This window comes from Taudactylus pleione, unplaced genomic scaffold, assembly GCF_031769625.1.
Source record: "Taudactylus pleione unplaced genomic scaffold, aTauple2 ptg000091l, whole genome shotgun sequence".
Taxonomy (NCBI): Eukaryota; Metazoa; Chordata; class Amphibia; order Anura; family Myobatrachidae; genus Taudactylus; species Taudactylus pleione.
The window spans coordinates 649,596-661,116 of NW_028284493.1; the positions used below are offsets into that span (position 1 = coordinate 649,596).

At 44.1% G+C, this 11,521-nt stretch overlaps 1 protein-coding gene across 2 annotated transcripts in view; it reads right to left on the reverse strand.

Annotated features, from left to right (window-relative positions):
• KCMF1 (potassium channel modulatory factor 1) overlaps nt 1-3,811 on the reverse strand; it is a 99,481-nt gene extending 95,670 nt beyond the window's left edge. The window contains exon 1 of one of the 2 annotated variants that reach the window (XM_088469371.1): nt 3,530-3,811. In XM_088469371.1, coding sequence (XP_088325497.1) covers nt 3,530-3,632 — 103 coding nt within the window. In that variant the 5' untranslated portion in view covers nt 3,633-3,811. The remainder of the gene's footprint in view (nt 1-3,529) is intronic. The other variant, XM_088469373.1, reaches the window with a different exon arrangement.
• Between the last annotated feature and the right edge of the window lie 7,710 nt (nt 3,812-11,521).

Here is an 11,521-nt window from a genome sequence, read left to right on the forward strand (position 1 = left end):
ATTCATACAATGCCTCCCTAATACTTCGGATTACCTCATAACATAATTTGTATTTCAATGTTAAAAATTTATTTTATTTCCAAGTAGTACGATCTCACTATGTTTGTGGTCTTCTGCATAATACCTCCCTGCCTAGTAATCAATAATGGCAAAAAAAATGCATGAGAATGTTTTAAAGATCACCAGACACACTCACTATTACATCAGATTTGTATTGTGTTCCAGTCAGTATAAAGAGGAAGCAATGTAGCTAAAACAGAGGTGGACAAGAAAGTGAAGCTCAGGAACATATCAGTGAAATCTAGAACTGTTTTTGTCCCATTTTAAATTATGTTAAGATTTGACAATTAAGAAATATATATAAATGACTTTGAAACATTTACCACCTAAAGTAAACTTCTACATTCGCTCTCCATTTGATTACCAATTACATAAAAGCACCTGTCACCTAAGCAGTGAGCTGAACTGAAGTAGCCTATCACTTCAGTGAGAAATTCACTACCATTATCCATGAGACACTGGGGGGAATTCAATTGTTTTTTGGGTGGCGATAATTAATGGGCACCCGACGGAGCAATTGAATTGTTTTGGGTACCCATTAATTATCGTGGTGGTCCAGCCCTATTAGACCGGGTTTAGCCTCAGAAAGTGGCTAAACTCGTTAACGTCCAGGTTAAGGCATTCAAACTGTGGACGTTTTCAATACATCTGCTCGCCACCTGAGGAGGTAGCGAGCAGAAATTTTGGCATCAGCGGGTCTCGCACCCAAACTGAGCAACAATTTAATTGCTCCGTCGGGCGTCCATTAGCTAACGTGCCCAAAAAAAGAATTACATTCTCCCCACTGGGTCTTAGTGAATTGATATGCTACATTTTCATGTATAATATTCAGACCGTAAAAAGTCTAACTCCACTATGTGAAGACAAGCAGCGCATGTAAAAAATGTAAATAAAGATTATCTTGAAAGTATTATCGTAACACACAAGAAAACATGTTTGGTGGAAAGATAAAAGTTTAACAATTCGATCTTTTAGGACCACAAGACTAATAAGACACCTTGAGGATTCAAAGCATTTCACTTTCACAGAGTAGCAAGCTTCTAGATAAAAGCATGTATATGCCCTCACAATTTCTCAATAAGTTTACCAGTGTGCAAAATTTTGGGAGCAAATACAACATTAATACTAATGGTGCATCCACACGGTCAGATTTCCTTGGTTGATTTGAACGATATCGATATATCGTTATAGTTCAAATCAACCAGTTTCTGGCCCCTTCAAACGACCAAACGATGGTCGATGCGCGGGCATGTATGGTCGATATCGACCATGCCCGTGCATGCAGGCCAACCTATAGGGTCCTTATAGTTGATGGGGGGTTGGTGCATGTTCGATATCGAACATCCAGCACATGCAGGACGATCAGACGATATCTGATCGTTATCTGATCGTCCCGTGTGTACGGACCATAACTCTAACCAATACATATTCAAGCTTCAAACAAGGTGAAATTGTTAATTATCTGCATGACTCAGCTTGTTTTCAGAATTAAGGGCCTATTTATCAGGCATTTTTTTTTTTGTCATACAATTAAGTAGAAACTGCAGTTTCTGCATAATTGTTGCTATGTGCTAACAGCCTAATGCAGCAGATTTCACAGAAATCGCCTGCAAAAGGCACGGCAGACCTCAGTCCCCATTAATATCAATGGGGACTACGGTCTGATCTCTATAGCAAAGCTTTCCAGAATTTGGACCCGTAAGTGTATGCCATTCTCAGATAACATAAACCGCTTTAATCCTAAAGAGGCAATCTAGCAAGAGAGAGATCGTCCCGCAGTCTCCAGATGGCTCTCGATTCTGACAACATGCGCATACGCAGTGTCAGATTTTACCAGAGGTGTCTTTCACAAGTGTGAAAGACTCCTCAAATATGCCGGAAAAGTGACTTGCAGGGACAGCTGTTAGCGCTACCGCTGTCAGTGCGAGTTACAATTAGTACAGAGCAGAGATATTTTCATTTAAAATGAAAATATCAGTTGAGAGACTAATAATAATCGGGGCAGTTTTGCGATTATTAATACATAGGCCCCATTGGATATATTAAGTCTCTTCCACTCCTGTTTACATTTACATGCCACCTCTGTGGAAGCCAATACCACATATGAGCCATTCAGTGAAATAATTATTCATCATATATTTCCTAATGCTCCAATTTCAGTGCATGGTCTCTTGTTTCAATATGGCTTGTCCTAGGTGGAACGTTTTCCTCCTGTACCTTGTTAAAGCTTGTGATATTGTTAAGTCATTATCACCCATCAAAGGAATACATAAATATTAGTTTATAAGCAGCGCACTTTGTATGTGTGCGCACCTAAAGGACCCCATAAACGGTGTGATAGGCACCTTGCGCTCCGACAGCAGACATATCTGGCGGTCCCCACACACGGAGCGATCAGCTGCCCAATATGCTGCCCCCCCCCCACATAGCGCTGCATGGGATCGTAGATTGCATCCCTAGATCAATTGAACATGTAGAAAGATCTGGAGATGCGATGTACGATCCCACAGAAGCGCGCACTGGACGATATCATGCCCACACACTGTACGATATAGCAGCAATATCGTACCAATCCATCGGATCAGCTGCTATATCGCACCATGTATGGGGGGGGCCTTAAGGGTACTGCGGTAGATAAAACATTGCTTATTTTTACTTGCACATCATAAGCCATGCTTCTTACCTGCAATATCATTGCGAGACTTTGTGCTTAATTAAATCTGTCCCATAAATCCTTTGGTCTATCATAAAACTTTCCAGGAAAGATTAACCACTATATTGATATCCCTTAAGTCCAATACATAAACAGACATATGAATGCATCTTCAAAGCAGAGACACAGCTCTCGGACACGCACACACATCATGTAGCATCAGTTCTGCCTAAACACAGACCTGAACATTAGAGGAGTCCTACAAACAAATGCAGAAATAAAATAAACCCCCCGAAAATAACATATGCAGTCCCCGAGCATGCTGGCACAGCAGGATCACACACACAGCAGGGATATAGCAGTAATAGCAGGTACAGCACTGCTGGCCGGGCCCCTGTGCCGGTGTGTACACGGCTCCCCTCCTCCTCCCTCGGATGACAGTGCAATCCCTCCTCCCGGGCCTCTCCCTCCTGTCCGCAGCCACCCCGGCACTAGTGCCGCCCGCGGGTACACGTATGCCCACACAGACATGGATTTGGGGGGCACACAGAACACACGTGTGCTGCAAAGAGGGAGACAGGGCGGCCAATCACCCAGAGCCGGGCCTCAAGCCTCGGCCTGGGAGTGAGGGCAGCCACGCTAGTCGCAGGGGGTAGGACCGGGGACACGGGGGCACATGAGACTGGGACAGCTGCGCATAAGAGGGAGCGGAAGAATGTGACATGTCGCGACTACAAGGCCACGGGCACAGGAGCCGGCTGTAGCGGGAGAGGAGGCCCGGGAGCACAGCGGTGTGTATGGGAGGTTTGTGTGTACCGTGGCTGGGAGTGAGGGCTTCTGTGTACCCCCGTGTGAGGGACGCAAACACCTGGTCTCTGCCTGTGTCCTCCTCTCGGCTCTCACCTTCATGTCGGGACATCCTATCGCTCAGGCCGCCGCCGCTGCAGCTGCTGCTCCGACTCCTCCTCCTAGTGAGCGAGCAGAGTGTGTGTGCTTCCTCTGCACCCTCCTCCTCTTCCTCCTCCTGCAGCCTGTCACACCGGCCGCGCCGTGCCCTGCCACTGACTGACTGACCGACTGGGGGCAACGGCAACTTCGCTGCAAGCACGGGTGTCACGGGCATACACACACTCCCAGCACATGAGTGTGTGTGTCTGTGTGTATATATATATATATATATATATATATAATTTTTTTTTATTATTATTTTATATTATTATTTTGGTCATCTTGTTTAATTAATACGTATAGTTCATAGAGCCTACGCGACACAGGTGTCAGATGCACCGTTTGGCATTTATAAGCTGCTGTATCTAATGGTACGTACACACGGGACGATTAAAATGCACGATATCGATTATATCGTTATCGTTCGTATCATGCATTTTTTGGTCCCTTCCAACCCACCAACGACCTGGTATGCGCGGGCATGTATGGATGATAATGATATCGTCAGTTGCCCGTGCATGCAGGCCGACTTGGTCGATTTTGTCTAGGTTACTATAGGGACCCGCGATCAAGTTGGCCTCCGATGGTGGTGTGCTGGATGATCAATATCGATCATCCAGCACTCCAGAAAGGTGCAGGACGATCAGTCAGCGATATCATTATCGCTGACGGATCGTACCGTGTGTATGCACCTTTACCCTGACATACATTATGGAGCCTTCAACTTCAATGTCATTTTTATCCTATACGAAAAATAAAATTTCACTAAAAGGCAGATTCAATTAGCCACGAAAAGCCACGTTTTGTCGAAAAGCGTTCGTAGGTGCGAATTTTCCCACAAAACTGCGTATTGCGCAATCCAATTCCCAAGTGTTCGCGTGTGTGAAAACTCCATACACAAAAACCGTGTAACTGTTTCCACATCTCAGACAGGGCACTGGCAAAAATAATTTTTTAATTAGCTTAATTTGGCCAATAATAAATTAACAATTTTGGGTTAAAAAAATAAAAGTATTGGAAAATGGATATAAAGTACTGGGTCGGGTACATTGGGGGGCGGCTGTATGGATGGGACAGGTGTATTTAGGATTGCAGGTGGCTGCAGCAGGTGTATTAAAAAATGTTAAAACTGTACTTTATAGACATGTAACCCAGGTTGAGGGTTAGAGAAATATACTGCATTAGTAAGAATGCATATATGGGTGTATATTTCATATATATACACTTGAGGGGATTTAAATAGTTAAATTTGGTAAAAGTATGTTGCATATATTAGTAAACATGTATGTGTTGCTACAAATATGTAAAAGAACAAAGAAATCTGTAAACAATATATTTGATTTAATTACTCTACGGGTTGATGTGGTTCTTCCCTCTTGAGTAGGGATGGCCATCAACCATTAATGATTCGTAATCATCGATGCTTTATAGCCGATGTCGAATGGTTTTCACATCGATGGGGGAGAACCAGATGGTTTCCCTCCATTGATGGAATAACATAACTGAATAGTTTTTTTTTAAGGTGTGCCAGGACACAGAGCTTAGCTCTGCCCCCCAACACCTGCGAAGTCACACCCCCCGGTTCTGATTGGCCCATGGGACAATCAGTTATAGAACAGGGATAACCATCGGTGGGTGAAGCCATCGATGGTCATCCATTGCATTGTTGGTTACCATCGATGGCCACTTTCTGTTTTGCCGTCGATGGTAACCATACCGATGGCCATCCTTACTCTTGAGGTAATAATATGCCCCAGTGTATGGTATACACATATAAGGGGTGAAGTGATATAGATGGGAGTGATTTGGTTCCTGTGAGGAAAAGAAGGTCCGGTTTGAGAGAGATATACAGTATAAGAGCTGTCAGCAGCTGCTGACAGTCTGGAGATCCCTTCCTTGAATGCTCACCCCATGTGTCCTGAGCGCATCCTATGGAAAGGCTGCCAGGCACAGGGGGGTGGAGCCGGCACCAAGGTCCGACGCTCAGTGGTGGCAGTGGCACCGGAAGCTGCGGTGGCTGGCAGCAGGGTGAGGGACCAGTGGTGACTGAAAAAAAGTGGCGGAGCAGTAGCAGAAGTCCTGGCAGTCACAGCAGTGCAGCTTGCTGTAGAGTTGGCCATGACAGACAGCAGTGGGCAAAAGTACAGTGGAGTTTCCCCGTCCGCATGTGGTAGGCAGACAAACTGCTTGAGGGGCTCATCTCTGCAGAAGCTGGCTAGTTGAAATCTACACAGCGGATGTGACTGGCAACAGCTTAAAGGTGGTGAGCATAACTCAGAAGGGAGTGACGGCACAGGGTTCAAGCTGTTAGTAGTTATTCCACATTTCTAGAGCAGACATAGCTTCCAGATAAAGGAATATACAGGTGATTGTTTTTTTGTCACTAACCCCTATTAGTGTAATGATATAATCAAATGTCTACTAGTGTATATAACATGGGCATAGGAACACATGAAACAAATATGGTAATCCAATAAAAAAGGCTATTTATTTACTTAGGGAAATACCCTCTATGAGGGAATATAAACAATAAAATTCAATAAAACACAGATACAGAGATAACCCTTATATAAGGAAATAAAATACATACACCAATAATGTAGCAGCAAAAGTTAAAAATGACCCCAGGTGGAGTCGAAACGTGTTGGTGGCTGTGTATCATGTGAATCCTGGAACTGATCTACTTCATAAAATCATTGGGGCCCACATCTCTATTGCACTGAAAGATCATGTGGAGTTCCTAGGTCCGGATGGTCAAGGGGCCTCATGGTTTTATTGATGGCATGAACCATTTTTGCTTATTTGCACTGACAATCCATGTTTTATTCAGTGTTTGTTGATTAAATTTAGCTTTTTATCATTTTTCAATATTTAAGTAAATATGCATATAATAGCCATTTGATACAATTTAAGAACCCCAAATACTTTTATTAGGGCTATTAATACACTTCTATATTGATTTCCTATGTCAGGCTTTTTATGGGGTACAGACTGATCTCCCCAAAATGTGCTGTACTTTTCGCTGACTTCACCATGCGCAGTCTTCGCACTTATGTGTTTTCGCGTCTTGTGTAATAGGATAAGGCTAAAAATGGGAGCGTGCATTGCCAAAAGACGCTAAAATATCGCACCAAAACACACAAATAGTGCGATAAGTTCTCTGGCATTAAGTTTTCATTTTACACATTGGTTTATGGCTTATTTTTTATTGTTAAAGAAACATGAGTTAAATAAACAAAACATACAACTATCCAGGCATCCTCCTGGTACAGTCCACGGCCAGAGGTGAACGGCGTAAAATGAGCCAGTCAGACTCATTATGCTGCTGCTGGTCCCTTTATTGCGGCGAGTCCAGCTCTGTGTAATGTACTGGCTGCACCGCCGCTAGTTCTGCCTCTGACCCAGCACCCCTCTCCCTGTCTCACAGCAGATCACCCAGCAACAGATCACAGAGGCAGCCAACAACACCCGTCACACCTCTCCCACACAGCAATCCTCATCCAGCACCTCTTATGCAGAATCCCTCTGCCCTCTCCTAGAACAGCACCCCTCACCCAGCAGCACATATTGTAGTCACACCCATCACCAAAGGACTCTGCAAAGGCCTACGTGAGGAGGAGCTGCTGTACCCTGGCTTGCGAAACAGTCCCCCAGACACCGACGATTATTTTTGTTGATGCCCAGTGTTCAATGCCCCCACTGTGTAGAATCTGCTACTCTGCTCCAGCCTCCCTGTACCTGCTTGCTCTCACAGCACGTTCTTGCTGGCTGTGAACTGCCTGCTGCAGCTGCTGCCCGATCAGAGCTGAAAGTTCCTATTGCGGCTGCCTAACCACTAGCAGAGCCCCGCAACCGCTGCCAGCTGTTCTGCTGCCTGCCCGCTCACTGGGCCTGATTCAGAGCCGCTCGCTCTGACAGAGCGCTCGCTCTGAATCAGGGCCGGGCTTTTTTATTTTTGGAGCGGCCTCTTGGCCGCTCGCATAGCTGTGGGTGACCACCCACAGCTATAGCAAGCGGCCCTGATGATGGTCGCGATGGTCAAGACCATCGCGACCATCGGGCTTGCGACGAGACCCTTGTGGTAGGATCTCGTTTATCGCAAGCCCCAGAGAGCTCTCGGCTCTAACAGAGCTGGAAGCTCTCCACTGACATCATTTGTGATGTCAGTGGGGCCGCCCCCAAACGGCAGGCGTTCTCAGAGCGATGGATTGCCCGTCGCTAGCCGGGTCTCGCGCATGTGCGCGACGGAGCCGGTTCCGTCGTGCGTATGCGCTGTGGGCCACCATCGACCCGGTTGTGAGCGGTCAGCGCTTGCGAGTGGGTCTGAATCAGGCCCTCCGTTCGCTGTCATACCCGAGTGGAGCTCAGCTGACCGCTCCGATCGGGCCCAGCAGCAGCACAAAGTGGACGCTGCACGGTGGTAGAAGCAGCTACCCCAGCTAGCAGCAGGTTCCCCGTGCCTCAGTGCCTGCCCCAAACCTCCGTGACTGCCGACCCTAGACGGGCTTGGATGTCCCTAGGAATTCCAAATGCCCTAGACATTTGCTTACAGTAGTTTGCTTATACCTAGGGCCAGCTCTGCCCTGGGGGTTATTCATTTGTCCCCGATAGCCAGCACTATCGAGGATTTTTTTTCACCTACATGGAGGTAGACAAAATTAAATCCCCGATAAGTGCCATTTTTTTCACAGTCGCGACCGCGAAAACAAATGGATCCCGGGTCCTATGTTTTTTCGCCCAAAAACTGGAAATTTCTTGTGCGGTAAAAATGGGGGTGGTAATTAAATTGAATGGGGGAAAAAATTGCGGTAACGTCCTGTTTTCATTGCACAAAAATTATCATGTGCAATTGAATTCTCCCCTAGGGTTGATTTAAAATAAATATAACCTTAGAATAAAGTTGAACAAAAATATCACACTGGTAATTTCTTTTTTTTAGGAATGAAAATGAATAGTTGCAGGTATTTGTTAAAAACCAAGAAAAAAATAAGTTAACGATGTGTTAATGTATGTGCTGTTTGCCACCATACATTTACACTGGGCATACCCCATTTCCTCACTGGTTTGCGTTTTCACTAAAAATAAAAAGCGTGCCAATCACGTGTGAATAACCATACAAATGCTATGTTTGTGCTCAGGTGTTGGCTGTGTAATTGGCATTTGATATGTTCAGGACACATGCACATTAATTTGCAAATGTAACCAGAACACAAGTGACACAGTTTTACCTATTTCAATGGGGTTTCCAGCCCTTAACTAAATAACAAGGACCCCCTCCCAAATTCCTTAAGACAGCTTCAACTTGTTCCAAATTTTTACCAGGAATCCCACAACATGTAGTACCCTTGTTATATTGGAACCTGGCCACACTGATCAGCACAGGGCTGAAGTCTGAAAAAATGTGGCTCTACTGCCAATGACTTCCAGCACCTCAATAAAAGAGACAGAGGTCTTCCCTGCACCCATGGGCTGTTGGTATCTGAGTAATCTGGAATATCAATGTAATGGGTCCATTGTTTTTCTTTAAATCCAAAAGGAAATCTTTCATATTTGCAATAAAAAAAGGGAATCTTTCAGTAGTTCAATGGGAAAAATCTTGAAATTAAATAAAAACAATCTATGAGAAATTATGCAAACTGCTCTCATTCCACTGCAGAATAAGGGAATAATTAATTGGATAGAAGTGCCAATAGCCAATCACAGATGGCTTCCCATGCTTGTTAGGACTTCCTGCTTTGATTACACGTCAATAGAGATTAACAGATGCCATTTTAGGCACATGTGTAGTGCAATTAAAATGATACAATCTGGAAGTTTGCTATGGAAATACATTTAAAGCCTCAAAGGTTGTAGAAGGTCACTGTAGATCAAATTGCATATTCAAGCCCAGATGATATAGAGAGAGCCATGGGAACCATGGCTTAAGTGTAGAGCAACACGTGTACTCTATGATACATGGGAAAGAGTCAGCAAAGAACATTTTGACAACACTGCAAGCAGTGTTTCAAGTTGGAGGTCTTATGAGGAGCCATGGGTGTAACTGCCATAGGTGCAAGGGGTGCAGCTGCTATGCGGCCCAGAGCTGAGGGGGGCCCATCTTCCTTGTCAAACTTACATGTGTTATATACATTTTTCATTATTGGTGGTACATAAGGGTCCTTACCAACGTTTGTTATGGGGCCTTCAAATATCTAGTTACACCCCTGGCTGAAAAAATCTGCTGAAAGGATTGTGTCACTGTACACTTCCAATCTTTGGAAGACCAGCTGCTACTCATAGGGATGAATTGGGGAAAAATGATAACACAGGGATGAATTGGGAGAAAAATTGATAACACCAAGCTAATCCTCCATGAAATTAAACTACTCTGATCTCCATTGATAACACTGAATCAAAGAAAATTATATATATAGAGAGAGAGAAATAAGTGAATACTAGCGCACAAATTTCAAAGTTCCTTGTTTGTAGTGAAAAAGTCAAAAGTAAATGATTGATGATACTTTGTGTGGAACACTCCTGAATATAACAGGTGGCGGCAGTTTTTCAAATATTCATTATGGCAATCGGAGAAGAAGGTGCTGAAAAATAATAAAAACGTGCGCCTAATTGTGTAGTAATGTAGAAAACATTTGAATCAGTGCTCAAAAGGATAAGTAATGTGCGTACCAAAGAGTAAACAATCAAAAGCTTACCTGATAGGTAGAACTTCAGTGGTCAGGTAACTTGAACCGATATCACTTTCCAGGTTCCCACGGGATACACCTTTATGATATCCTTAAATTTGGGCTTGCAATTTTTTGCACGTCAGGAGAATATATATAGTGTAGTATTATATGCAACAAATGGAAACATCACTGGACATAAATATATCTGCATACCAGAATATGCGTAAATCAATTGCAAAAAAGATATCACTCCTCTGTGTTTCAGGTCAAGCTCAGTAGTAGTCTGGCTTCATATGAGAACAGATAGAAGACCTCTGCGTGTCTCAGAGCAGAGAGAGAGAGTGAGTGGAGCTCAGAGACACGCAGAGGTCTTCTATCTGTTCTCATATGAAGCCAGACTGCAACTGAGCTTGACCTGAAACACAGAGGAGCAACAAGAAACGTTCATCGGGCAACATGCAGGCCAACCTGACGATATTGTCAGGTTGCTGCATGTTATGGAATGGGGGAGAGAGCCCGGCGCTAAACGATATCATTATTGATATCGTTCAGCGGGTGTGCTCAATGTCATGAACGACATTGAGCACATCCTGCCAGGGACACACTAGACGATATCGCTCAGGGAGCATATCGTCTAGTGTGTATGCTCCTTTAGTCCGCAGAGCACAGAAACAGCTGTATATAAAAAATTACAACAATAATTACATCATACAAATAATGTAAATATGCCTCAAGAATAAATGACTACCCCAGCTGCTACTATATCACTGCATAAAAGTCTACAGACACCAATCTTATAAGTAAGTGTGTGAATAGCATGTTGGGCCACTGGTAATTCTGAAATTTGCCTCAATAGCTGCCCTGATGCTAGATCGGTGCAGGGCCATCCTTTCTTTTAGTTGCCTGGTAGTTTTGCCTATATAAAATAGACCGCATGGGCATGTAATATAACAAATTACAAAGCAGCTTGTACACCTTAAAGCATATTTTATGGAGAATATCTCTCCGGTATGCGGATGTGAAAAGGTATCACGTTTCTCTAGGCAACTACAAGTGATGCAGCCCGTACATCTGTAATTGCCCGCTTTGCGGGCTAGAAATGTTCTACTTTGATGTTGCTGTGCGCAGAAATATCATTATGTACTACAATATTTTTAATGTTCTTGCCACGTCTGTAGGATGGTAACAAGGACAA